This window comes from Fragaria vesca, linkage group LG5 (assembly GCF_000184155.1).
Source record: "Fragaria vesca subsp. vesca linkage group LG5, FraVesHawaii_1.0, whole genome shotgun sequence".
NCBI classification, from domain to species: domain Eukaryota; kingdom Viridiplantae; phylum Streptophyta; class Magnoliopsida; order Rosales; family Rosaceae; genus Fragaria; species Fragaria vesca.
Window position 1 is genome coordinate 21,041,085 of NC_020495.1, and position 27,782 is coordinate 21,068,866.

General features: G+C 35.6%; 3 protein-coding genes and 1 non-coding gene across 4 annotated transcripts in view; 3 read left to right on the plus strand and 1 right to left on the minus strand.

Annotated features, from left to right (window-relative positions):
- Nucleotides 1–370: 370 nt before the first annotated feature.
- Nucleotides 371–4,238, plus strand: LOC101297356. The gene is made up of 2 exons (XM_004301619.1): nucleotides 371–651; nucleotides 3,926–4,238. Exons 1-2 carry the CDS (start codon nucleotides 371–373, stop codon nucleotides 4,236–4,238), a joined length of 594 nt encoding a protein of 197 aa, XP_004301667.1.
- Nucleotides 4,239–20,794: 16,556 nt separating this feature from the next.
- On the plus strand, nucleotides 20,795–23,535 carry LOC101303229 (cell cycle checkpoint protein RAD1-like). Its single transcript, XM_004300176.1, has 6 exons — nucleotides 20,795–21,001; nucleotides 21,084–21,238; nucleotides 21,563–21,683; nucleotides 22,594–22,713; nucleotides 22,797–22,867; nucleotides 22,944–23,535. Exons 1-6 carry the CDS (start codon nucleotides 20,795–20,797, stop codon nucleotides 23,188–23,190), a joined length of 921 nt encoding a protein of 306 aa, XP_004300224.1. The 3' UTR covers nucleotides 23,191–23,535.
- A 793-nt stretch (nucleotides 23,536–24,328) lies between these two features.
- Nucleotides 24,329–24,400, minus strand: TRNAW-CCA. Its single transcript has one exon. It is a non-coding gene; the product is annotated as a tRNA-Trp (tRNA).
- Nucleotides 24,401–24,656: 256 nt separating this feature from the next.
- Nucleotides 24,657–27,782, plus strand: part of LOC101297648 — a 10,266-nt gene continuing 7,140 nt past the window's right edge. Inside the window, exons 1-3 of the mRNA XM_004301620.1 lie at nucleotides 24,657–24,935; nucleotides 26,572–26,688; nucleotides 27,567–27,631. Coding sequence (XP_004301668.1) covers nucleotides 24,657–24,935; nucleotides 26,572–26,688; nucleotides 27,567–27,631 — 461 coding nt within the window. The remainder of the gene's footprint in view (nucleotides 24,936–26,571; nucleotides 26,689–27,566; nucleotides 27,632–27,782) is intronic.

A 27,782-nucleotide genomic window follows, 5' to 3' on the forward strand; every position in this document is an offset into this window, starting at 1 on the left:
CACAACAGCTTAGAACTGCAAGGCTGAAACCGGGAAGATATCTCACTTAAAGTGGTCCATTTACTGTGTCTCAACTAAAGGAAGTACCTAACGACAGTAGCATATGTATCTGCTGAGGGATGATGTGAAGGACAATACAAAGCCATGTGATTTCTTGATTTGAAACAAGTTGGTGTCCATCATCAGTTCCAACTTAACCACTCATTTTCTGTAGCCGATGATCTTCCACACCCCTTTCAGCATCTATATATACACACACAAATCAATCATCAGGAACTCAAGTCTTCTCCTTCATAAACATCAAAGATACCACTTGTTTCCTCATCTTTTCAAGTTTTTCATTATTCTTCCTCACAAGCATATACATACCATGGGAATTTCAAACACCAAGAGAAGTCTTATTCGGTCTCTTTCTAATGGAAAACAGACAGCTTCAAAGACCTTAGAAATCCCAAAAGGCTATTTTGCAGTCTATGTTGGAGAGAGCCAGAAGAAGCGGTTTGTGATTCCAATAGCATACTTGAACCAGCCTTCATTCATGGATTTGCTGAGTCAAGCCGAAGAAGAATTTGGATACGATCATCCCATGGGTGGTATCACAATTCCTTGCAGTGAGCACACCTTCCTTGATCTCACTTCCAGCTTAAGTGTGTGAGTGAACTCAGTGAAGGATGAAATGAAATTGGGATCCAACTTCATATTCAAAAGACATCAGAGTTTCAGAACCTGCTGCTGAGTCAAGATGAAGAAGAGGCTATGCTTGGTCATTAACTGAATCGACTTACCTCTTGGCCAAAGGGAAGCTGAAGCTTCTATGGAGCTAAAAGACGAAAAAATCATGAAGCAAACAAACAGCTACTACATAGGAATTCACAAAAACATTTTGTCCAAATATCTGAAGGTCATTTGAACTCAAGGACAATGAAATTTGTCTTCAATCTCATGTATACTTACTTCTCCCAGCTGCATATCCTGGGAATGTATAATACAGTCCAAACCTTTTCAACTGTGTTGCATGTTTTATTTGTATTTGAGGACCGCCAGTATATACTGAATGGAAGGATACTTTTACAACAAATAAAGTAACAGTCTATAGTTCTAACAATGACATACCTCACACCATTTTGACATACAGTCATCCAAAATAAATCTGTCCTTGGTAAAATATATCTGCAGAAGGAGATTTTGAGCTGTTAGCCTGATTTCCACCGCAACATTGAATACAAAATTTTTGTGCATCACGGATGCTCACTGATAAGCTCATATATGAGCTAGTCTATTGGTCCAAAAAGAAGAATCCATAAAAAGTTTTCAGACACACCAAGAAAGAGGGCTTGCCTGAGTTTCGGTTCAAACAAAGAATCAAACTAAATATATAGAATACTCGATAAGTTCAAGTAATTAAGCACAAGCAATGCAGGGTCAATTCATGAAACAGCTAGTGCTCTATGCTCAAATTTAATTTATAACCACTTTATCTTGAATGATTGAAGACCAACACTCGCTTATTCAGGCACTCAGACCTAAGTTGCTTAGCCATAACAAGGATCGAAGAATAGATCACAAAAACAAAATTACCAATCCCTCAGAGGCATTTCATTAAACAGATGGAGGGACTTAACATAGTAAGAATATCAATTTATCATACACTCGGAACTCAAATGGAGAGAAGTGCAAAAAGAGGAGAGATAAAAAAACGGCAATTTCTCAATTTATGCAGTTCTTTCACCTGATTGTGATGGTTAAATGAATACTCACTTATAAGACATGGCTATAAAGCTGATGATTTTTCCTTTGGGAACAAAGATGTCTTTCTTTGCATCATTTCCAGAAAAGTTTCCAAGCTGAAATCCATTGAAGTTATTTCTCAGAAGTTGTTACAGACATGCATTTTGAAACCTCAATCTTCCTATCATTCACAAGAGTGACATGACAAGTTGTCCCTCAATGCATAGCATACAGTTATCAATTGATTTCAATTACTGTTTCTGACATGTAATTTTAACCACCATATCCGTCAGTGGAAAACCAGGGAGTTCATGTGGGAGCCAGTGACAACTTATGTCAAGTCCATTACATACATTATACCAGTTTAGTTATCTCAGCTAAGACCAGGCCTATCATTGTTTGAGAAGAACTGCAAACAGAAGTAAAAAAGAACTTTCTTGAAACAATTTTCTTGCTAAGGGGAGACACAAGGATAACAACAATCAGTACGTAATTTTGAAGAGTACCTGACTGAAGTGGGAGGTGCAGCAGTCCTTAGATTCATAGTTTGCAAAAAGTTGCAAAACCAAGTACAATCACCGCATAATTAAATTTTATTTCCAAAGGAACATCCTATAATAATCATGATCAATCTGCAACATGAAAGTAGAGGCAGCGAATGAGGCATTAAAGAACAGCGATATCCCAAAGATAAGAGAAATAAACGAAAAAGAAAGGACTACACGGTGATCGTTGGACTCAACCGCAACACAAAAAGACAGACAAATTTTTTGCATATATTTCTCACTTGCACAAGTAAAATGGTTTCGCAAATAAGATCATAACATCTAAAAACAATAGAAGAAAACACTCAGATGCCTTTTTCATCAATAAAAGAGCAGGAGAAACAAACATTGGACATCAGCATCTTGTTTCTTAAGAATTGCATGTCAGCTTAAACTGTGAACAGTTACCTCAGTATGCAGAGGGGAAAAGGAAAATAATAAACAGTGAAGGAATGCAGTAGAAATATTTATTGCAGTGAAAAAAGAAAGAATATAGAAAACCAGAAGTCATGAAAAGAGTAATAACTAATAATATTTCCCTGAGAACTAAGTACTAGCAGGGAAATTAGACCGTGTGCATGCTTTATCAAATATTGGAAGTCGACTCTGGAAGTTAGGACTTGAACACGTTACTGGAAAATCCTTGGGGAGAAACAGCTTTTATCAATTCCAGTAAAGATTCTCAACATCTGTGAAACTGTGAAAGTTTATGATACCTATACTTACTTTGCATTTAGGCAAGACTGCTCTTTCTCCTATAAAACAACACACACTGTGAGTAGGCTTATTTGGGCACATCTAATGCATGCAAAATTGCAAATAAAGAGGTTAGGATTGCAAGAAGGTTCCTTTGAGGCATACAACTAAGGTTTTGATGCATATGGAAATATATGTGTTGTGTGGAAAGATAGACAGATGGTGAATACATACTTGAAAAATGTCAACCATGTTTCAGAGTTTGCAATCTTCTTATATAGTTGACAAGTAGGTTAAGTTTAGATTATTAACTTCAATGCTCTGTGCAAGTTTGTAATTGGCTGAACCTAATCATGAATACATTATAGAAATACTTAAAATCAATACCTGTATTGTTAGAGAAATGAAATACTCCCTCGTTTTGTTGAGAAAGCAGATCATAGATACCATACATGAAGCAGCAAGACCACATGCTAGGCTGGCTTGGACATCCACTAATTCTTGTCTGTAAAGACTAAAGAAACACTATTCACCAGTGGTCCACTGCTGGATAGAAGTGCAAGTCTGAATCATGACTACTACGAGTCCTTATCTAATAGGTTCTATAATACAGATACCTCACTTCTGGTCCCTGTGACCCTTATTGTCTGGAAGTAGGGAAGGATGTTACGGAAAAAAACAAGACAGCAGCATATGCATCTGCTGGGGGATGAGTTAAGTGAATGGCAAGACAAACCCTTGTGATTTCTTCATTTGAAAAAAACCTAGCGTCCCTCATTGCCGCCAATGTTAACCACTCATTTCATGTCGTAGATGATCTTCCACACACCCTTTCATCATCTATATATAGACATATGAATTCATGATCTGTAACTCAACTCCTCTCATTCCTTAAACATCAAAGCCTTTTCTCTTCTCCAGAATCTTTTAAGTCTTTTCATTGTTTATCCACCTAGGAATATAGAAGCGATGGGTTTCCGGCTGCCTGGAATTTCTAACACCAAGAGAAGCCTTACTCGATCTTCATCTAATGGAAACCAGACAGCTTCAAAGACCTTAGATATCCCAAAAGGCTATTTCGCAGTCTATGTTGGAGAAAGCCAGAAGAAGCGATTTGTGATCCCAATCTCATACTTAAACCAACCTTCATTTATGGATTTGCTGAGTCAAGCCGAAGAAGAATTTGGATACGATCATCCCATGGGTGGCATCACAATCCCCTGCAGTGAAGACACCTTCCTTGAGCTCACTTCCAGCTTAAGTGTGTGAATGAATGATGTAACGAAAATGGGATCCAATTTCATATTCAAAAAGCATCAGAATTTTGGAACATGCTGCTGAGTCAAAGAGAAGGCGAGGCCCTGATTGGTCATCAACTGTATGCTCTCACTGGTCACTGCTTCTCCTGAGGGCAAGCTTCTGTGACCGTGAAGCTGCAATGGAGCTGTACAGAAAAATACACAAGTTATGAAGCAGACAAATCACAATATTGTATGCATCTTCACCAACAATTCCAGTTTTGAACTGAAAGAAAGTGAAATTATGTATTCGACACATGTAAACTTAGCTCTCCCAGGATAAAAGTCTGGGATCAAAGAATATACTAGAATTCTCATCAAATTGCAGCATTTTCACAAAAAATATAATGTCTGAATGCCTACAGTATAATTTGGCATCCAGTAATCCAAAATCAACAACCGCGAATACTTCCCCATTAACATACATCTGCATTAAGGGATTAAATATTTTAGCATGGTTGCCCTTGCAGCATTCATAGTGATAGTCATATACATTAAAACTCAGAAGTTGATCTGAACTTTTACATTCCTCAAACCCAAGAATACACAAAGTACAAAGGAATATTCAGGTCAAGCATAAGAAAGAGTATTCGTCCTAAGACGCATTTCATCAAACAGTTGGGGGGCAACATTTCAGCTGTTTTATAGAAGCCGGAAGACCGAGTGTCACTGATTGCTTCACAGATAGCAAACAGAATGGAGCAAAAACGGAACACCCAGAACTCTTAACACTATCAGAATGAAACAAAAACGAAAACCCCAGAACTGAAAACACTACCAGAATCGGAAAGGGAGGGAGGGAAAAATGGCCAAAAAAATTTGGACCATTTCTCGATTTATGCGTGTCATCCTTGCGCGGGGCCATGCTAATCTTCTGGGACGAGTTTAATTGCAATGTTTTCATATATGAACAGCTTTCTGTTTTCGCTTTACTTCGATGTGGGAGTCTTGGAACCAATATTACCAAAGCATGCGCGCCTCACGAAGCTTGGTGATACAAAACCAAACCAATTTGACTGACCTAATTTCTTTTTTTGTTTTTGATTAATCACAATCACCATTGATTGTTTATTATTTACCAGCAGTTAAAGACTGAATATCCCATTCACTCTTCGAATCAACAAGACAACATTATAACACATATAAACTATACTAAATCATACCTCTTTATTAACTTATGAGTTTCTTTTACACACTTTTTGATTTAGTGAAGTTTATATGTGGTCCAAATATTTGTAACGCCTCTAACTAGCTATTTAATTCTGCACTTAAATGAGTTTTTCTGACACCCATATGAATTCACATAAATTCTGCTTATGTAATGTAAATTTTTAGTAAGCAAATTAACTAGAGTGCATGTTGCTATTTGTTACTTTTTGTAATTTATACATCAATTCTTCTAATGCTTGCGTGAAATTTTGTGAAATATTGATTGTAGTTGATGAACAGACTTAAGTGTCGTTTGTTATTGAGTCCCTTAAATTACGCATGTGTTTCCTTTAACGCTTCTTTGAAAAAAAAAAAAAAATTATTTAGACTTCAGTGTCGTTAGCTATTGAGTTCCCTAAATTACGCATGCGTTTCCTCTAACGCTTCTTTGAAAAAGAAGAAAAATTATTTATTCTTCAACCAACTTCAGTTTCGTAGTTTGTTAGCTATTTGTTTTCAAACAGCTGAAGGTGCTTTCTGGGAAGGTCACTTAAATTAGTGAGAACTTTGTCCATAGTTGAACAAACACTGGTCTTCCTATCAATTTTTTTGTCCTAACTTTTATAAATACCACTTGACCTTCGGTGCATCTGTGTATCCCTTTCCCCCATATGCCACTTGCTCATGGTTACCAACATTTTGCTCTCTCTTCACTGAAACTCAAATGCAGAAGTGCAAATTAACACAAGCTTGGTCTCGAGCACATATGGGTTCACATATGGGATCCCATAGAGCAGTGTTGTAACATTACTCATAGCACTCAATAGAAATGGTTGGCATGGGAAAGAAAATGAGGGCAACCATTTCCGATCTCAGGGTAAAACTTCTTTTCTTGTTATAACTGATTTCATTTTTGTAGTCAACTTAATTTGTAAAGTGATTGATTTATTTCATAGATATTCATGATCACAACAACGACTAGCAAAAAAACATCTCACACGGATTTTATTCTTACTTATTACTTTAAACTCACGGAAATCTATGACAAACTTTCAATGACACATATAACCGTGTGGAATAGATTTTTTTAAACCCACGTTATTTTATACAATAATAACTACAACAGACATCTGTGTGAAAAACTGTTGGGCACAAAATAAAGTGTGTATGTGAAACATGATAATAACATTTCACACAGTTACTGTGTGTATTATAAGTCACACAGACATCTGTAACAACGAAATATTAGAATAATTAAAAATATTTATCTTTTTAAATTATATGAACCACATATTTACAGTATTCCGTAACTAATCTTGATTGCCACAGATATCCGTGTGCAATGCGAACTACACATTTAACCGTGTGAAATGTTCATACAGATATTCGTGTGAATAACTAAATTAAACACCTGCTTTTGTAGGTAAAATTCCTAAGAACTAACATTAGTGTGAAATTTTGACATGATAGCTATCAGTTTACTGAGGTATTTTACCTATAGATATCCGTGAGCAATATATAAAAGAATGGGTGTATTGTCGCTCAAAACTGGATACTCAAATTAGGGGTGGGTTCGGTTTTCATCTAAAACCGGAAACCAAACCTAATAAAAAATTCGGTTCAGTTCGCTTCAGTTTGGCCTTTTTTTAGGTCTTGAACCGAAAACCAAACCAAACTGTGGTTCGGTCCGGTTTCTGTTTTTTTCGGTTTTTCTTCTTCTTTTGTAAAATAATTTTTCTTAAAATTTGTATGCTTTTAGGTTATTAAAAAATTATCGTACTTTAGGTTTTTTTTTCTTCCATTACTTGTTTTTATAAGCACATATAATATATCAATAAAATTTATGGCAATGATTCTCTAACAAACCAACAATTTATAAACCAAATTGATACTTTGAAAGTTTAATACTCAATAATTACGAAAGTATTGGGAATTGACCACACTAGCACACCATGAAACCATAATTTTAAAACTTCTAAGTTCATCTTGAACACAAAATATAGACTCCATAGTTTAAAGTTCATCTAAATAAAATCCGAATTTTAAAGTTTAAAAATCATAAATTTGAATAAAGAAGAAAAAAATAAATTAAATATTAGAGTTCATCATCTAAAGCTCGCAAGAATGAGGTCTTCGATTTTAGACGTAACATATCACTCCCTATACTTCACATACACGATACCTAAAACATTTCTATATGTACATAAAACGAAATAAAAAGCAAAATATTAGAAAAGATAAACATATAATTATATAGAACATAAAACCTAAAATCATATTCTTCAAATCAAATATTTAATAAGAAAATAAAGACAAAAACGACGTCGTTAAATAAAGACAAAAACGACGTCGTTTTAGAGGGATTCGGTTTTTCGGTTCGGTTCGGTTTTTCAAGGGCTAAAATCAAAAACCAAACCAAACTAATTAGGTTCGGTTTGGTTTTTCTTAATTCGGTTTGGTTTTTTCTAGTTTCAGTTTGGTTTTCGACTCGGTTTTTTTCTTAATTCGGTTTCAAAATTTCACCCCTAACTCAAATTCAATACGGAAATTTAGGGCGGGTGTATTGCCTCTCAGAACTGGATACCCACACGGACTAAAGTGTCTACTTTAAAGAAAAAATAAAAAAGAAATAAGATGCCTAGATCACAACGTCGTTTGGGTCTATCTATTTGCTCTTCAAGTTGACACATTGTAAGAAAGGAAAAACAAATGAATACATTGACGCTGCATCTACCAAAGCAGTGGTGAGTATTGAAATAACTAAGTTGGTATTTGTATTGGTTTTTATTTTATGAAAGTTATGTTCAGTTGAATACTAATACAGATTTTGGTATGAAAGTAGTGGATTTTCAGTTCAATACTAATTCAGTAAATTTGAAAATAGAAAAGAAGGTTGATTGAATGCAGTGGTAATTTTAGTTTATAATAGTTTCGTGAATGAATGTAGCAAGATTTGGAAAAGACTGAAGAGGAGAGAAGAAAGTTAAATATTGATATTACTCCAGAGGTTAGAGAAGATATATATGCCTCAAATGGTTCGTTGTTTGTAGCCTTGCTAATCTAGTTAGTTTCATCTGAATATGTCATTATCTATTTTGATGGTTTTGTCTATATCTACTTTGATGGAATCTACCTTGAACAACAATGTATTCTAGAAAAGCAGCCTTGTTTTGTAGGGAGCCCTTCTAGTGAGGACTTTTAAGTTGAGGACTTGGTGAGGACTTTTCGGTTTATGGTTTAAAAGACCTGTTTTTCAATCACATCTTGACATCTCATCCGTTCAGTTTTTAGGTCTATATGTGTAGATCAACTCTACAAATTTTCAACCAAATCGGTGATCGTTAAGATAACAAACTAGATCAAATTAATGGACGAACCAAATTTATCAAACATGAACCGTTCAAGTTCATAATTGGTAAATCACACTTATGAATGTCTTAACGATTTTCAATATAGCTAAAAATTTGCAGAAATGATCTACTCATAAATACCTATAAACTGAACGATCAAGATGTGGATATAAGATCAAAATGTGGGATAAGCCGAAAAGTCCTCACCAAGTCCTCAACTTAAAGATCCTCACTAGAAGGGCTCCTTTGTTTTGTAATCTATGAATTAACTAGGGTATGTAAACTATGTTGGTAGGAATGTAAACTACATACATTTTTATGGGAGTGTCAAATGTTATATTCTGGATGGAGTTGTGGATTTGTTTGTTTGAATATTTGATTGTAAATATATATAGCAGAAAAAAAAATATATATATATAGCAGAAAATATGAGCAGGAAATTAGAATTTGAAATAATTTTTTTTCTTAATTGTGAATTGTATTTACACAATTATCTGTGTGAATAGATCCTACCCATTAACACCGACATCCGTGTGAATTACAAAGTTGTTCTCACTGAATGAGCTCTCATAAAGCAATCATGTTTGTGGATATGTGATTGGGCCCACGTCAACTATCGCACAGACTTTTATATTTGTGTGTGTTGAGCATTAACCTCCCCTCCGGAGAGCACAGATAGACAATTCGTAAGTGTAGCGTGACTAATAACTTTCTCATACGGATGTCTGTGTGAGATAACTATATTTCACACTGATTTAAATCTGTGTGAAGCCTCATTTTGCTAGTAGTGAACATTGTCTTCCAGTTTATGGTTTGAAATTCATATTTCACCCACTTTTTTTTTAAAAAAAATAGCTTTCGAAAAATCAAATGGAAAAGACGTCTCGCTCACAACACAATTCCAACAGGGAATCAAAGCTTGCAATCGAACCAGGTTTGAAGTGTAGATGAACTGAAAATTCGGACTTGCTACATGGGGCGGAATGTCAATGGAGTCGATAGCTGGGGTCGATTTTTACAATGTAAAAGAGAGTTAAAAAGCTTGAGCTAGACCTGAAAAGAGATATAGCTTTACTCATGATTTCACATATATCTTCTCGGAAAAGCCAATTACGTTCCTCACTCATCTCTCTTTGATTTACATGAATGTAAGTAGTGAAATAATAAACCAACTTATATCCTAGTGTCAACTTCTTGAACACGTACATATGTGTTTATGGATTCAATGGTCCCTCGAACAGTGTTAGATCGAGCATGATATGCAAGTGAGGAAATGGTGCATGCACGGGCGTTCTTTGTTATAACTTTCGGCCTTTCAAACCTGACTGCAAAGAGATTATCAAGAACAATGCAAGACTGCAAATCTTAGACAGTTGAGAAAGCTAGCAAAATTCAAGACATTCTTGCTTCTTTTACTTCTAGTGTAATTTTAATATAATTGTAACACGTTAACATGCATGTGAATGTGTGATACATTTTCTTTTTAGCGCCATATGTAAAGGATAATTTATCAAGTACAAATCTTGTTTATTAACATATTCTACAAATAAGATATTTTCTTTAGTACATGCTTGAATGTTATAGAGTTGGCTTAAAAGCAGAAACTTGAGGTGAGATTCATTACGAAACCCAGAAGCTGAAAACAAAAGGGTTCTAATGTGAAATAAGGTAGGTAGGGAGTGAACCATAACACGTACCCAAACATGTCAAACAATTCAACCATGAGAATATGAAAGGCCATGTTAAAATCCGTTAACTGATACTTTGGAACTTCACATCCCTGGATTTCTATAGACTATTGAATGTGAGTTCAAAGACAATAAATTTCTTCCACAAATAAAAGAAAAAATGTGAAATCTGATACAGGAAAACAAAAAAGAAAGAAAATGATAGTCTGGAAAGGCTATTAGCTATCAGTTTCTCCATCCTAGTTGTTTTCAAAAGCTCGTTGCTCACAGTTACCAACTTTAGCTCTTTTCGTTGGAACTCCTCTTTTCGTTAGAACTCAAATGTAGAAGTACGTACAAACATTAATCTTGTCCGAGCTTATATGTGATCTCAAATAGTATGTTGTATTAAAGTGGTAATTGAGTTCTCAAAGTTGTAACATGAGTCCTTAAAGTTGTATGCTACCAGGATTATTGCTGCGGTGAAAGACTAAAATAGAGACTACTGCGGGGAGCACGTCTCTAAGATAGATAAGCTCGCCACTCCAGGAATCCACCAAGGAGATAAGAGTAAGCTCGCCACTTCAAGGAATTCACTAAGAAGATAAGAGCAAAACTCGTCATTTTAGGAATCCATCTAAGAGACAAGAGTTTTTAAACCAATTGGGAGGAACTCCTTCACCAAATTGTATATATTTTCTGATAAAACTCAAAACTAAAATCTGATTACAAATGAAAAGAAAGCTTTCTTTTATAAGATAAGGAAGAGAAACGAAAAGATTACTTATTACATCTTGAATAATTAAGATAGCTATATTTAGCTATAATTGTAGTTTCATCAATGTTCTTCAACTCCAAGGTGTGGAAGCTCAAAGTTCAACATTGAATGCTCCTTGGAACTAATAGGCTTCTTCAATCATTACAACAAATTCTCTTTACGTCTTGGTTCCAAGTTTTGGTTCCAAATTCCTGTATCATTCGCTTCTGCTTCACGTGAACTCATCCAATGAGTTCTCTTCATGATCATTCTCATAGTATAGCGAAACTTCTTCAATTTTGGAAGCTGCTTGAACACCATGTTTTCCAGGGAGTTCAATCTTGACTTAAGGAGAACACCAAATAACCCAAAACTTCTACCATCATTCTTTATGAGATTCACAGTATCAATTAATATATTTGAAATCCGAAAATTGAAAGTATCAAACCCAACAAAATCAACAAATTTGTCTTCTGTTCTGTATGCAATTCCTCTAAATCCCATATTCTCACCCAAAATTGAATCTTGCTCACTCATGCGTAGTTCTTGGAATTCCATGATTGAAACCAACATTGCCATCACCAACATAACAATGCGTTAGGTTTATATCTTTAATCCTTTCACTCACATCAAAGTTGTCAATACAAATACATGGGTAAAGGTCTTCCACGTAAATTGATGGTGCAATTCCTTGTATAGAGACAATACCTCCTACTAACATCTCACGTATTTCATCAACAATATTACTTTCAACCGCCAAACAATTCCAATCACAAATTTGATCATCGAATTTGACACAACATGCCTCAAAACAACAATAAAAAATTGGTGGCTTACTATAATCCCCAAAACCTTCTTTATCTTCTTTTTCCAAATTTTCATGAACTGAAGAAGTAAAGATAAAATCTGAATCTTTATAGTTGAAACTAACTTGTTCTTTCCTTTTGTCCGACCCACGTCGCTCATATGCACGCTGCCCAGCCATCAGTTGCTTTGATACCAAAACTGATACTATGATTATTGCTACGGTGAGAGACTAAAATAAAGACTACATTTGGGAGCACGTCTCTGGGATAGATAGGCTTGCCACTCCAAGAATCCACCAAGGAGATAAGAGCAAGCTCGCCATTTCAAGGAATCCACTAAGAAGATAAGAGCAAAACTCGCCACTTTAGGAATCCACCTAAGAAATAAGAGTTTCTAAAACAATTAAGAGGAACTCCTTCACCAAATTGTATATATTTTATGATAAAACTCAAGAATAAAATCTGATTACAAATGAAAAGAAAACTTCCTTTTATAAGATAAGGAAAAGAAATGAAAAGACTACTTATTAAATCTTGAATAATTAAGATAACTATATTTAACTATAATTATAGTTTCATCAATGTTCTTCAACTCCAAGGTGTGGAAACTCAAAGATCAACATTGAATGCTCCTTGGAACTAATAGGCTTCTTTAATCACTGCAACAAATTCTCTTTATGTCTAGGTTCTAAGTTTTGGTTCCAAATTCCCCTTATCATTGTATCAACTTCTTTTTATCATTTAGATGACTCAATTACTTTTTTTTTAAACGGGGTTTGGAACCTAGCCTAGCTAAGCTAGGAGGCTCAGCCCCATGCCCAATTTGAAATTTATTAATAAAAAAGAGAAATACAAATGTTGTTTTGAGAGTAAACACCCAATAAAAAGAAATACAACATAAACAGAGACCATGATAAAAAAATTACAACTGAAAAGAGAACTAAAAGACCATTACCAAAAAACCTAACCAAATCTATAGACTGTTGCAGCAGACAAATCCCTACCATACTGTATGGAAATGAAATCAGGAATTTCTTCCCACCATCTGTAATCTACGTTTATGGCACCATAATTAGCTAAAGCATCAGTAACCGTGTTGCCTTCTCGGTATATGTGGGAGACCTTAAACTACATCTACCGACTAATAAATAAACCATTATTACATGTCGTCCTGAGCCTCCATAGGGTAAGTGAAGGATTTTTGAAATAATGAACCACAAGTGACAAGTCTGTCTCTAGCCAAATATGTGTCCATTGTTTTGCCCAGGCAGTCTTCAAGGCTTCAATAACTGCTAACACCTCTGCATCAATAACACTACGAACATCCACTTTCTTAGCAAAAACCCTTAGAAAAAAACCATCATGATTTCTGAATATACCTCCAAAGCCCGTTGTACTAGAATCATGAAAAGATCAATCTGTGTTAACTTTGAACCAGTTAATATGAGGAGAAACCCATTAGACTGGGGTATATATTGAAGCTCTCAACCTTAAAGATGAAAGGCCAAGTACATGAAACATAGTGTGCACTCTTGTTGTTGCCAACCTTAAAGATGACTCAATTACTACTTTAACCACATATTTTATCACTTTAAGGACACATGAGTACTAATGTTGTAACTAAATTTTTTAACTTTAATTAAGGATTTATCTTACAACTTTAAGAACTAATATTACTATTTTGAGAACTCATTTTACAACTTTAAGACAAAGTGTAAATGCATTTTACACTGTGGAATTTTCCATTTTTAAAACTGATGCTTGTATTTTCTATAATGGTTGCTTGAAACTAATGAAAAACTTGACAAAATTCAACAAACTCTAGTCATGCCATTGGTTTTGCCATTGGACTCAGCTTAGAGCGCATGCAAGACATGGGGGTTACACATTTTTAAAAGTTCCCTGGAGGTATGTCCAATGCATTCACTGAACCACTTGTTGTGGTCTAATTTATATATCATTAAAACAAATATATTGTGTTGTGATATATCGACTTTTTTGTAACTTAATTATAATTCAGTTTCAATTTTAACGCATATGTTTTCTGTAACGTTCAGAGAATTGTATAGAACTTATATGTAGTTAAACCAATTTCATCAATTTGTAAGACCTAATCCGTTGCTGGCATGCTAAAATAGCAAGACAATGTTGCCCCTCCCTTAGTTCACATTTATAATTCGGCAATTACACGAAGTTAACCCAGTTTAGAGCGCAAGACATGGGGGTTCCACATTTTGAGCATTCCCTAGGAGGTTTGCCCGGGCAATGTATCAAATGAACCACTTGTTGTGGTTTGAGTTCATATATTACCAAAACCTATAAAATATGTTCATGATATATCAACTTATGTAACTTATAATTCAGTTTCTTATAACGCATGCGTTTTCATAAATTTAACATGCGTTTCTTATAACCCTTTTCTAAGAATTGTGTTTTCTGCAACCGATTTCATCAATACTGCTAGCTATTTATTTTGAAAACTAATGCCACCATTTTCTAGGAAGGTCTTTTGATATTAATCATGTCATTGCTATTTCCGTCGTAGTTTCTATAAATACCACTCTACCTTTTGTACATTAAACATGCCTTGTTTTCATAAGCCATTTGCTCATGGTTACCAATTTTTTACTCTCCCCATTAGAACTCAAACGCAAAACTATAAACACAACTCTGGCTTTGAGCACTAATGGGATCCTAGAGAGTAGTGTTGTAATATTACTCATAAAACTTTAGCAGTTTATAGAAATGGATGACATGGGAAAACTATAAAGCGTTTCTGATATGGTAAAACTTGGTTGCTTCATATAACTACTTTCAATTTTTTTAGTAAGTTTTGTCAATAATTTAATTCTATTCCATGGAATTGAAAGAAGTTTGATATATTTGTTAGTTTTTTAATCTAATAGTTGAATTTAAAGGTAGTTGAATGTTTATTACGTGTAAGAATGAAATTGTCTTTTTAATTCATCTAATACGTGTCATTTTCAGCCTATTAGTAGAAGGGGCTTCAAAGTGTGGCATGGGCAACTGGAATGTGATGGCAGATTGGTTTGTGAAGACCAAGCAGACTCCTGAACAGATATGTAACTCATTCAGGTGAATTAAGATGACCAATACATGCCACTTGCTACATTAAGAATGAATTACCAGCCACATCAAATTATCCCTCGAAGAAAATAGTGAATAATGTCAGATCGATCATGATCTATAGGTGAGGAAATGTATAAGGGAGTTTAATTGATAGTTTGGAAGGACACACCAAATTCCTAAGAAAGAAATATGTTCAATCATATAATGGAAAACAAAAAAATTAAAAAAACTAATAGAAAGCCAAATGAGCCATATGAACGAAAGAGTGCATGATGGAGTTGAGATGGGTTGAGAATCTATGTATCATAATATGGAGAGATTTAAGTGTAGAATTTGATTGTTCTATTTAATATTTTGTTATAGTTGCAATTTATTTTATGTTAACGTACGTTTTTAGATCTAGATGATTCATTGTATATATCTTGTAACATTCTTAATTATATAATCATATAAACTAACCTCTTAACACACGCTTACACATGTGTCCACATCAACAAATGTATTATTATTAATGAACTAATTTCAGTTTACCCCCATCAACTTTAGGTCGATTATCATGTTAGTCATTCTTCTTTCAATTTCATCAAAAACGTCCCTCAACTTCCAATTTTTATCAGCCGCGCATGTCCAAACCTCCAATCTCCATCCAATTCATCTGTCAAGTGATGACTTGATATCAAGAAGAAAGTCAAATTCTGAAAGTTACCTTTCAGACTATTTTTCCCCCATATCGATACCATCTTCGTTCTCATCACAACCCCCTAACCTTAGTGATTTTGGTGGGGTTGAATGTAATTTGTCTATTTTTCCTTTTTTCTTTCTTCTTGATATCAAGTCATCACTTGACAGAGGAATTAGATAGAGATTGGAGGTTTGGACATGTGCGGCTGATGAAAATTGGGAGTTGAGGGGTGTTTTTGATGAAATTGAAAGAAGAATGACTAACATGATGATCGACCTAAAGTTGATAGGGGTAAACTGAAATTAGTCCATTATTAATTGCCAAAAAGATGACTAACATTTTTATCTTCTTTTCGTCACCTCACGTACATAATTCATATATTCTTCCCGTAATCTAAATTGCTTCTGAAATCAATTGATGATGAATCTAGTTGATGCGTCGTTGAAACGTGAACAAAGACTAATGTCGTTGGCAATTATGCAGAACGTCATGTTGGTCGTTGTTAACATTCTGAACAAGGTTTCTCAGTTTTACCTAAGCCTGGCAATTTGGCCCGCAGCTCGCGAACCCGCCTGAAACCCCGCTCGTTTACTAAACGGGCTGAAAAAAAACCTGTTAGTTAACGGGTCGTGTAGGCTGAACTCGTTGAGACCCGTTAAACAAAAACTTTTAAAAAACCGTACAAAATCTAACTGTTGTCCGCTTCAGTTTCGTGCTTGATCCTACAAAAAAATGTTGGGTCACGAGCTTAGCGGGTTCCAATGGGCTCCAATGGAAACCTGTAAATCCGTCGGGTCCGGCATGGTTAAACCTGTTTAGCTAATGGGTTCTTAACATGTTGAGCCCGCCCGGTAAGAACCTGCACAGGTCCGGCCTGTTGCTAGGCTTAGTTTTACCAACTCTATTTGGCACCTTTATGGATTTTAAAATTTTTGTTGATTTTTCTGTGACTTTGTTGTGGTAAGCTAGCAATCTTACATTTATATATAATATAAAAGTACGAGTTGGTTTTTCTCTAGCTTTATTGTAGTAAGTTCTAGCAATCTTACAATTATATCTTTTATTTAAAAAAATTGAGAATATTCTACGGAATATCTTTTAAAAGAAGAAGTGTATCATATACATGAAGGTTTTTTGAATCCAAAGTCAACCATTTATATTGAGAATGAGAGAATTTAAATTGTACAAAAGTCAGCTGTAATCACAGCTCGTAGAAATGCAAGAGCGGAAAAGAAGAATGAATTCCTCATGTTGTAAAGAAATTGCATAAGCTGTTAAAGCATGTGCAACCGAATTGCTTTGTCTATGAACATGACACAGTTTCCAGGAACCATTGTGTTGGATTTTGTACCAAACATCTTCATAAATGCGTGCTAATGCAAAAGTGTTAGCTAGGCTCCAAAGACTCAACTAGTGGTCTGGATATCTAAGTAGCATCTGTCTCAAAATTATTGGATTAAAGCATTTTGGGATCTTACATCTGGGCTGATCAAATGGCTTTGCAGAGGAAGGATCTCTTTCAAAAAATCTAACTGGTCCATGATGTGTGGCGACGACTCTTGAAGTGAAAGACTTTGTCACACCCTGGACCGGATATATATATATATATATTATTTTTTCTTGAGTCGAAGGTGTGACTGGAAAAAATAAATATAAAATATGATAGGAATACAAACCAATGATAGTTTGATATTTCAGAAAAATATGGAGCAGAGCTGTAACTTTAAAAACTCATAACTAATTCTAGAAAACTTATTTTCATGAGATTCTAACTCTCAGTTGATCTTTAAGATGTCTACTGTAACTTTCACGAAGACACCAAGTGCAAACAACTAACCAATTTATACAGTTTTTCGAAAGAAGGTAACTGGTCCAAAATTTCAGAAACACTGATTTGCATAATTTCCTGATGCAAACCTTAAACTTTGAAAAATCATAACATAATCTACAAAAATCGTTTTCAAGTGATTCAAAATTCTGGAATGAACCTTAAAAGATGTCTACTACAACTATTATGAAGAAACCAACTTCAAACTCTAAACAAAACTGTACGGTTTTCAGACGAAAGCTAACTGATGCAGAATCTCAGAATTTCAAATATTACAGCTGAAAAATAATGAACCAATTTGAAGAACTTGGAATCAATAAGGGCATAACCAATTCAATAAAGATGTTATAGATTACAATACAAACTTGTTTCATAGTTCATCATTCCAACTGAAATTAAAACATAACCTTAAAAGGCAAAACCACAAGCCGGCAGCCTTTTGCTCTTATTCTAGACAGAAAGTTAAAGAGATAATCCACACACTTTAATCATATCATGCACAAAGCTCTTCAAAAGAGAAACCTAAACTTCATGTTCAATACATGCACAATATTTTCTTAAGGTTGAGCAACGCTCAGTAGGAGGCTAGTCCTCTTTAAACAACAGATGTCAACCATAACAATGCATGAATGCAATGATCCCTTCAATAATAACCCCCTCATCCAAACCATGATTCCCTTTTTGCTAGTCCTCTTGCTTAATCTCGATCACCAAAATCGTACAGCCATATTAGCCCACCTGATACTTCTTCCCTATGAATTAAGCTCAACTACATAAAGCATTCTCCCACAAATTTCATTGCCAATTTCACCAAACTCGTGCCTCATTATTATATTCATGAACATGCTGATAAACTAAAATAATAAACAACATATCATAAAAAAAATCAATCACTGATTCAACAATCAAATTGCGTACAGAAAAGCACCACAAGACCAAGAACAAGACAAATTACAAATCACATACAACAAAACAACAACCAAACACATGATGAATTAAACAGAGGTTTTTGAGATCCCCCTACCTCAATTCAAAAGCTATGCTTTTTAGATACCCTCTTGTTCTCAGAAAATTTCCCTTCCCTCACTATTTCTTTTCTTTTCGTAAATACCACAAATAGGAAACTCAATGAAAAATAAGAGAACCAAACCTGGGTATTTATACTGCTATGACATGTATGCAAACATGTCAGAATTCAATTATAGATAGGATGAGATCGGATGCCACCTCGATAGAAATAGCCACCTCCTGCTTATGGTAACTGAATCTCCAAGGCTTCTCCTATAACATTGACACTTCTAACTTCTTAGATAACTCAATCTTATTATTAGGATTGGGTATGATCTTCTAGTCTAAGTGGGGTGGTGCTTGTGAAGAGTAGGAGCAGAGGGAAGGACGACCATGGAGATAGTAGAAGATGGAGAGAGTCGAACACACTTCAGTTGTCGTTGAACGACATCCTACTGCAAAAATAAGTAATCGTACCACAAGTACAAGTAATCTGTTGTCTTGGCCTTTTTCTCCTTAAACTGGGCTTGGGTCTAAAAAAACAAATACTGGGCTGGTCTATAAATTGAGAGAGAGTTTAATCACATACTTGGTATAAAACACAAAGTTTTGGGGATGCACATATATATAATATCGTAGCAATAAAACATGTAGATATATATTAATACTAAGTAAAAATAAATAATATTCATATATCACATTTTTATATAAAAAAAAATACAGGTCATCACAGACTTTCTCTATTCCGTTGGAGCTATCGTTGGAGGTTGATCTCAACTTCGAGAAGTATAAGGAACTTTGTAGTTTGTGTGAGTTGTATAACCACCATGCTACCGACTGTAATAAGATGGTGGCGGAGCCACACGTGGCATCAAAAGTTTTGTTAAAGCTGGTGGTGGCGCATCTGGATCAAGGAGCACATGCTCACTACATCTCGGTTGGTTTCGGATACAGAAGCTTTAGGCCTTTTGCGGGTGACGACGACGTACGGTTGGAACTGTGTCACCGGAGGCTGGCCTGGTTCTAGAGACGATGTCGAAGATGTGGCCGGCGTTGAGTCATACCCCGACCTACGTGATTACCAAATAAATATATAAAAAAGAGACTATGCCGCTAGACCAAATATCGATAATTTCTCCATCTTGTAATTTGTGTTATCTATTAATATTAAAATATATTTATTTATCCTTTTAACGAAAAATTACTCAAAATGTTATAATTCTAATTAAAATACAGTTATTACACGGTGGCTTTGGTGCTAGGGGCTAGCTAGGTTGGAGTTAGGGTTGTCTTTGAATGCTGCTACGAGTGGTGAGGTTAGGGTCCCGATCTTTTTCGGCAGGAAACTCTAACCGTTTGAATTTAGGTTGACTGGGAAGTTGGGTTTGACCGGGCTGGAAGGTGGACTGGGCTTTGTTGGGCCAGAGGAGACTGCTCAGCCAGTTAAACCTAATTCTAATGGGCTACCAACATTGGGGGAAAGCCCAACAGCTTCGGGGGTGCGCAAATGGCGTTCGGATGCTCGAAATATGAGGCTAGAAAGTAGAGGAAAGCTAGCTTGCCAGAGTTTGGTGAGTCAGGGGTGGTGCAAGGCTCTGTTGGGAAGGTGCAGAAGCCTGCTTGTCCTCTTGGTCGTAAAAACAATCCCAAATCTATTGGCCTGGTTTCTGATGGTTAGGCTTCGGGGAGCTTCACAGCTACAGATGGGCGTACTACATCTTCTGTGTCGATTGCACTCCTAAGGGTGTATTCGAGTAAAGGTTAGTGGCTTTTTGAATAAGTTAGGGAAGTGCGCTTGGTTTTCGTTGTGGTTCTTTCCCAAATCGTTAATCGCCTTTGAGTTTATGTGGTTTAAAATCGTACTAGTTGCATGTTAAGTTGCCTAAATATTGTATATCTTGATTTTTTGAACCAATTTAAGTTCCTAAATATGACTCAATTTTATCGTATCTCTTTACATGAGCTATTTTCATCCAACTTTTATTATCTAATTGATTGACGTACACAAACTTACAAAAGGAAATATTTCTCGCGACACACGTATTTTATTATTTCTTAATTAATTTCTCTCCAGATTTTAGGCTTTTAGCTAAAAAAAGAAAAAAGAAAATAAAAATACATAGTAAAAAGGAGGGAAAGGCGAAAAATTCCCGCTTTGTGGCCTTGGTGCAAAGAACCTAACCGAGGAAGATGAGCGCGTCGGCGTCGGAATCAGAGGCGGAGGAAGCCCCCGATCTGGTGTGTCAGCTCGACAATGTCCAGGGCATGGTCGATACCTTCACCACCGTCCGATGGAAGCGCCATCAGGACGCCGTCGTGGAGTTATCGGAGCACGGCGTCGTTTTGATTGTCGAGGAAACCGGTTGTCTTCAGGCCAAAGTGTATCTGCAGCGCGAGGTGAGTTACTACTAACACTGCTGTGAATTTCACATTTTTACTTGCTGTGAAATTGAATGGAATTGGATTTGTGTTTGAGTAGCTTTTTGTTCGTTACGAATTCAAAGGGCATGGGCGGCCCAGGTTCGGAGTGAGTTTGGGCTTATTTGTGGATTGCTTGAACACATTTTCAGTTCCTGGGAAATCGAGCGTGATTGAGATTCAGTATCCTGGTCCTGATATGCAGCTTCTTGTCAAGTATGTTCATATAATGTCCCATTATTGTGATTTTGTCTCTTTTTAATTGATTATCACAGCTTATTCTAGTTCATGAGTCTGAAATCAATTTATGCGTCTGTTTGATTGTTTCTGAAATGGGAACTATGTGATGAATCACTGGTTAATTGTGATATTAGTATTTTAGCGATCGAAAAATGGGGGGTGGGGGCAATTTGAGGTTAATGGAGCAACAGTATGACAGCAAGATAATATAGGTTCGCGTGATTGGCCTTATATGAATGCTATTTTTACATGGAATGAATTGCATCTTGTCATTACAATGTTTTCTTGCTTGTTTGATAGGTCAGTCGATTCATTGGAATCTTGCATTTATGCCGAGATCAGGACAAGGATTCCAGATACGGTTTCTTGGGACTACAATTTTGACCCTGCAGGGAGCACCCCAATCTCTTTTACTGTTAAGGTATGTTCATTTGGTATGTGAGTATGTGTTCTGCTGTCAATTAAAATAGTTACCAGGGTTTAGAACACAAGATGCACCATTTATGGCTTTGTTTTAGGCTTCAAATGTAATAATGATTCGACTGAGGCATCCCGAGAAAAGCTTATAATACAAATCTTTCACTTTTAGAATCCAACATCTCCTGTTTCCACTTGTGCTTGAAGATAGAACAAAGAATTGGTTGGAAATTAAATATTGTTGAGAACTTGAGGTGGCAAGGTCCATCTACACTTAGATTTTTTTGCTAAACCTTGTTTCTATTTCATAAAAGCAACTTACAGTATCTTCAATCGACTTGTGATGTCTACAACTCAACCTCTGTTAAGCACTTTACTATACGTTATTGGTTTACCGCCTTTATATTGCATACCTATCAGAAAGTTTGAGGTGGAAGGCATCTGATTGTTCAAGATTATTGAAGATTCTTGTTGACTTTGCGTATGCTTGTCTCTGAGTCATGAGTTAAACTTAAACCTTTATTTATCAATAAGATGATGATGTATGTTTTAATAAGTGGATGTCAATATCTGTTTGCTGTATTACTTGGTGATCATTTGGTGATCAATCTAGTGTAAGCAGAAAGGCTAGTTATTTATTTTTCCCTGTTGCAAGTGTAAGAGTGCCACAAATAAGAACGGGAGGGTCTTCCAACCACATGCAACTTATTCGGCATTAACCTTGAGAAAAAAAAAGTAATTCATGATACTTGTGTAGAGAAGAGCAACGTATTCACTGATGATTGAACAATGTTTGGTGGTGAAAACTTTAGAACTTAAGCATTAATGAATGTCCTTTACATATTGAATATGTTCTTGATTGATGCTGAAGTTCTTTTTCCTTTCAATTGTGTTACATGTAATCTACGCCACAGTCTGCAGCACTGAAAGAAGCGATTGATGATCTTGAATGGCCTGGATCAAGCATCCAGATCAGCCTACAACCAAATCCTCCTACTGTTACCTTTAGAGGTGAAGGCCATGGAGACTTACAGGTACTATCTGTTTCCTTCATACACCAAGCATCTATTATCATGATTACAATTTTCTTAGAGTATTAAATTCGTCATGCTTGCAGATAGACTTTACATACTATGTCAATACTGATCTCATGGCTGCATTTCAATGCGATCGTCAAGTATCTTACAGGTATGGCTCCCATTTGTTCTGCTTTTCAACGTGCACTTCCCCTTTTTCACCATGTTGGTCTTCTCGATATTCTCAGGTATAAGTACAAGTTCCTTCGAGCAACAACTTCAAACATTCCCAGCACTGTCATTAAAGAGAACAGAGGAAGCAAGTTGACTATAGGTAGAGGTGGATTGCTGAAAGTACAGCACTTGGTTTCAGTGGCAAGACCAACCACTTCACACCCGCGCATAGACTCTGCCGGATACCAACAACCAAGCCGAATCGCCTATATCGAATTCTTTGTGAAACCGGAAGAAGATGAAGACACTACATATGATTAGAATCATTAGATATGACTTCAGTGTAGTTTGTCTAACTATTGAAGTATTGAACATTATACTTATGCAGCAGTAAAAATCTCACTTTCAGTTGTAACAGATAGCTTCAGTGAAACTAGTAAAAATCGCTTGTTATCTCAGTTCACCGTGATGGAGTGAAGTTTAAAAAAAGAGTGCGGCTATTGGGACCTCTAAATTTACTCAGTATACCTCTCATTCTCTCTACACCTCCATTTTACTTTTAAATACAAACATTTTCTCATTAGACCTCATTTCAAATTCCTAAAATAGCTTTGTTTATGTAATTCACATATATATTAGTATATTACTCATTACACCTCTTATTCACTCACTATATCTCCAATTCTTTTTTTTCTTTTTGCATACGAACATCCATTCCTGACTTCCATTCTTTAATTTTTTTTCTTCTTTTTAACGCAAACCTTCATTCCCGACCTTGATTTCTTCATTTTCTTTATTTTTTGTATTTTTTTATTTTGCATAAAATGTCACTAGACATTCATTTTTTGATCAAATTGTAAGAAATAATTTTCAATGACATCAATTTTTGAGAAAAGTTCATTCGAATCATGAATAATACTATTTTCTCTTTAAAAAAATTTAAGAAAAAAGGATTGTGTCTCAAATTTTATTTATCAGTTATCAAGAGAATGTTCTTACGTGAACTATTCTATATTTTTGTTACTTTTGTATTTCTATTTTACATATACTATTTTTTTTGAGTTTACATTTTTTGTTTTTATAGTCATGATGATAAATTATTTTAATAATTGATAGATCATAATTTTTGTAAAAATATTATGATACTTATTTATTTATTACTTAATAATTGATATATCATTAATTTTGTAAAAATATTTTTTCACTTTGTATAAGCATGTGACATGTATGATAATATAAATATATAAATGCTTTAATAAAAATCAATAAGGAAAATAATAAAATGTAATCCATTATTATTGAATTAAAAAGTTTAGAGAGAATAAATGTAACATTACTTTTTGTTTAATTAGTGTCCTTAATAGTCATTGTGTAAGAGGATAAATATGTCATTTAAAAAAAAACTAAAAACTAAAAACCAACAAAGAAGAAAAAAATTAAATGGATCTGAGGGGGGGATTGAACCCGACGTGAATCGAACACGCAACCTTCTGATCTGGAGTCAGACGCGCTACCATTGCGCCACGGATCCCCGTTGTATCATCATGTTAGAAGTTCGTATGTATACATTAACAACGTAGATAAAACCCTAAAGCCAAAACGGTCTAAAACCCTGGAAAAGCATAACTGTCTTCTCCCAAAACCCCTTATCTCTCTCTTCACGTTTTCCGCACCACCTAAACCCTAATTCAATTCCTCTTGCCCATTCAAATCCTCACCTCCTCTCTCTCTCTCTCTCTCTCTCTCTCTCTCTCTCTCTCTCTCTCTCTCTGATTCCAGACACGGCCATGGCTCCGACGGCGTCGGCCTTCGACCATGTGAAGGACATGCACGACTCCTCTCTCAAGCCTCGCTTGCTTCAGTCTCTCATCAGAGACCATCTCCCCGACGATAACCTCCCCTCCCGGTCCTCACTCGACCTCTCCAACCTCGTCTACTTGCTCAAAACCCACAGCCTCCTCTCCGAGTCCGTCCCCGATCCGACGGACCACAAGCTCATCGCTCCCTGGAGATCCGCCGTTGATTCCTGGCTCGACCGCTTGTTCCTCCTCCTTTCCAGCGACATGGTATGTTCATTCCAAATTTGATTTTCGAGTGATTCATTATTTATTTTGTTACAGTAATACTATAGTTTGGTGATTTTAGTAATTTTTAGTAGTCGAAAAATTTCGGAATCTGTATCGTATTTTAAGGAACAGAAACTGTATCAATTAGTCAGTTAGTGGAAATGTGACAAAGTTTTCGCAGTGAGACCGTTAGAATTGCAGATACTTGTTTTAAGGTGTGCGGTTTTGGCTTCTTAGGAGACAATTTGATGGTTGGGAAGTCGGAGAGCTTACTTGAGAGTGTCTGGTTATTTCATGCTTTGATCAAATTTTAGTAGATGGTGCTTGGAATCACAAAGAAGCTCTTGATGTATGTCGTTTGTTTAGGATTTTAGGTGACGAGGAGGGTACCCGTGTGGTACAGGATTTTGTTTCTTTAGTTTCTCGTGTTATGGCCTCTTATATGATTTTTAAGAAGATATGAGATATTTGGTTACCACAGCATTGTTATGTGGTGTGTGGGGAGAATGTATAGATGATTTCCCATTTGGGACTGTGACTGCTTAGAGAAAGAGCGTGACATGGGTAGGAATACAACTGGGTGTCCTGTGTTTTAAGGGACTGTAGCGTGCTTGCAGTCTTTTGGGATTTATGGCTAGAGTAAAACAAATCATTATTGCTTACCAAAAAAAAAAAACAAATCTATATTGAGGTAGGGGAGGATTGATATGGGATTAGGCTAGCGAGTCTTTGTCATTACTTTGTTCTTTGTCACTCAGTGTCTTCAGAATTTCGGGAATTGGCATGGTTTAGCTATTCTCATTGACCAGGAAGCAGCTGTTCTTTGAACTCTAATTTAAGTCCTGCTTGTTGGAAGAAGTTGTTTTGTTTTGCTGTCTAGCTTTTACAGCTGTACTGTCTAACATGGATGACTTGCCTGGAGATTGAATCATAATGTTGCTTCCAAATGGTAACTATGCAGTTTCAGCTTTCAATTGTGGGGTTGCAAGCTCCTCGGGAGTTGAATGGACCCTAAATTCATATTTGACAACATGTGTTCTTAATGCTAACTTGAATGGTAGGATAGGACTGGAAAGTCCTTGGGACTTGATTATCTGTCTGATAATCCTCTTTAATTTCAAGTGATCAGCATCAAATTGAGAAGTGGGTCCACCTAAATGAGTTGTCTATTTGAGAAGCTTAATATGAGAAAGTCGATCTGATTTGATGGATTTACGATTAGGATGTTGAAAAAAAATGCTTTGAGAACCTATGTCATTCTGAAGAAGGAAAACCGAAAAACAGACCACACGATCACATATTATCTGTAGTATTGATACCTTCATAAGTCTATTTTATGATAGAGGACTGGTGAGCAGGGAAAATTTATATTCATCATGCGTGTAATATTTTAGCATTTATTGGAGGAAGTTAATCCCAAAATTTATGGGATGTCTGTCCTTTTATAATCAACAGGTGTTAACTCGAACATAAATTTCAGTTTTACATATGTGTTATTTGATTTTACCAGACCAACACTTTTCTTGTTCTCATTATGTCAGTGGAAGGGAAAGTTATGCGCTTTTTGTTGATACTTTGTAAGAATTTTCTCGTTCTTCTTTGAATATAATTAATTAGCTTAAATTTCCTGGTTTAGCCAGATAAATGCTGGGGAGGAATTTGTTTGCTAGGGGTGACTTGTCAGGAATGCAGCTCTGATCGTTTCTTGGCATCATATTCTGTTTGGTACCAGAAGCTTCTCTCACCTCTTCAGGTACCCAAACAAATATTTTATAATTTTTATTTGAAATGATTACATCCTAATGGATGTTTTTTCTGCATAATAATCATTATGTGATGGTTATACATGCTTGTATTTTGAGAATCTGTTGCTTAAAAGAATTAAAACTCATGATACAACACTCTCTGATCACATCTTTAATGCCTTTGTCAAATTTGGTTCTGATCCTCAATGGAACATTACAATCTCTGAGTACTTTTGGAGCTATAAATGTCATGTAGATTTCAGAGTCTGGCATGGTTAGCTCTGTATCCTTTGTCAATCACCTGTATGTAATTTCCTTTGACCTGAAAAGTGGCACATTTGTTTTGTTGTTATTGTAATGATTCATCTGCATAGTCATATGCCAGATTTATGTGCACAATTGTGCCTTCAGTAGATGAATTACTCATTCTTGTAAAAGGAAAATGAAAAATTATTACTGATGGAGTATGCTTACGGCTCGATCCAAATGAAAAATGAATTACCCATGCTTGTTGGAGTTAACGACATTCTTTTTATATATACACTAAGAAAAACCATATGTAACTCAATCCAAATTTAGCTCCCATAAACACACATTTCGTGCCCTAATGCTTAGAATTGGATCTCATAATATTGAACATAATAATTCTATATGTATGTGATCTTTCCCAAATAGATATGAGGGGAAGGATCTTAAGTATTTCAGGTTGTGAACTATATCTTTCAGGTTGCGCACATCCTCTGTTGCTAATCAATTTATGTAGTTTGTATTTTGTAGTACCCCTAAAGTTTGAAGGCTGTTCAGTAGCTTCGCCCTCCTTATATTTTGTATTTTGTAGTACCCCTCCCCTAATTCCATCTTTCATGTTTTTTTGTTGACTAAACAGTCTCCATCAACATCTCAATTCATGAAGGTGGCCTCTTGTGCTTCAATGTCAGATCTCTTTACAAGGTTGTATATTGTATATTCTTGTACATTTGATTGCTTTCCGTATACATGTAATATGGAATTGTTTTTCAAGGCACACAAGAAGAACAAGAAATAATTTGTTTACATTAGATCCTTATGAGAAAAAAAAGTGCTATCCTTAGGTCTGAATCTC

Bases quoted from the DNA above. Each gene is read 5' to 3' on its own strand.
- LOC101297356 (XM_004301619.1), top strand. From the start codon at position 371: ATGGGAATTTCAAACACCAAGAGAAGTCTTATTCGGTCTCTTTCTAAT. The intron at 652-3,925 runs GTGAGTGAACTC...TTATCCACCTAG, and splicing joins CTCACTTCCAGCTTAAGTGT to GAATATAGAAGCGATGGGTT.
- LOC101303229 (XM_004300176.1), top strand. From the start codon at position 20,795: ATGAGCGCGTCGGCGTCGGAATCAGAGGCGGAGGAAGCCCCCGATCTG. The intron at 21,002-21,083 runs GTGAGTTACTAC...GTGTTTGAGTAG, and splicing joins AAGTGTATCTGCAGCGCGAG to CTTTTTGTTCGTTACGAATT. The intron at 21,239-21,562 runs GTATGTTCATAT...CTTGTTTGATAG, and splicing joins GATATGCAGCTTCTTGTCAA to GTCAGTCGATTCATTGGAAT.